The sequence below is a fragment of the Trypanosoma grayi genome (genome assembly GCF_000691245.1).
Source record: "Trypanosoma grayi strain ANR4 Tgr_1540_V1, whole genome shotgun sequence".
Lineage (NCBI taxonomy): Eukaryota > Euglenozoa > Kinetoplastea > Trypanosomatida > Trypanosomatidae > Trypanosoma > Trypanosoma grayi.
The window spans coordinates 2201-2912 of NW_008827158.1; the positions used below are offsets into that span (position 1 = coordinate 2201).

Here is a 712-nt window from a genome sequence, read left to right on the forward strand (position 1 = left end):
CTATAATGAACACCAGTATGCGATTTATGCTTTATGAGATACGACAAAACCAGTAAAGGGAAATGCCCATCACTCTTGGGATGTCACTTCACTCTTTCCTCATGCATCTAATAGGACGTACTCTTTCGACGCACAAGAATGGCACCGGATACCGTCCGCATGCCATTCCTTTCAGCACCATTCGATTCCCCTCTGTAGGGTTGCCGCGGGACCGTCAAGGGCCCATTCACAGGCGACGGCGAGCTGTGGGGAGACCCCGCAATAAGATCTTGTTGCTGGTTGTGGTGAAGGTGCGTATTGGCTGTGCGCGATGGCGTCGGCTGCTGCTGAGACGGCGGCGGGGTTGGTGCCCGTGACACAGCAATGGAAGGTGGGGAGAGTGGACCAACATCGCGCCGAAAAAAGGTGTCAGCAACTTGTCCAGCGTCCCCGAGCGCCGCGCGCCACGTGGGCGCACACGCAGCCGAGCTTGCGGCCCTACTCGCATCCGTTGAGCTGGAGTACGATGGCGCAAAACTACAGGAGGCGATGGAGGAACTACCCATGCGGGAGGACTTCGGCGCTGGCGCACCAGATGAGGCACACAAAGTTTGCTGCTGCTGCACCGGTGTCCTGTTGCCGGCGTCATTATAATTGTCGCCCAACACAAGCGGCGGACCGGCGCACAACGCACGTCGCGGCGTGCCGCCGGCGGCCGACGGCGGCGAAGCAG

The 712-nt window shown here is 59.4% G+C and overlaps 1 protein-coding gene across 1 annotated transcript; it reads left to right on the forward strand.

Moving 5' to 3' along the window:
* Positions 1–363: 363 nt before the first annotated feature.
* DQ04_15401000 (hypothetical protein) lies at positions 364–633 on the forward strand (the record flags this gene model as incomplete). The annotated part of the gene is made up of 1 exon (XM_009317307.1): positions 364–633. One exon carries the CDS (start codon positions 364–366, stop codon positions 631–633), a length of 270 nt encoding a protein of 89 aa, XP_009315582.1.
* Between the last annotated feature and the right edge of the window lie 79 nt (positions 634–712).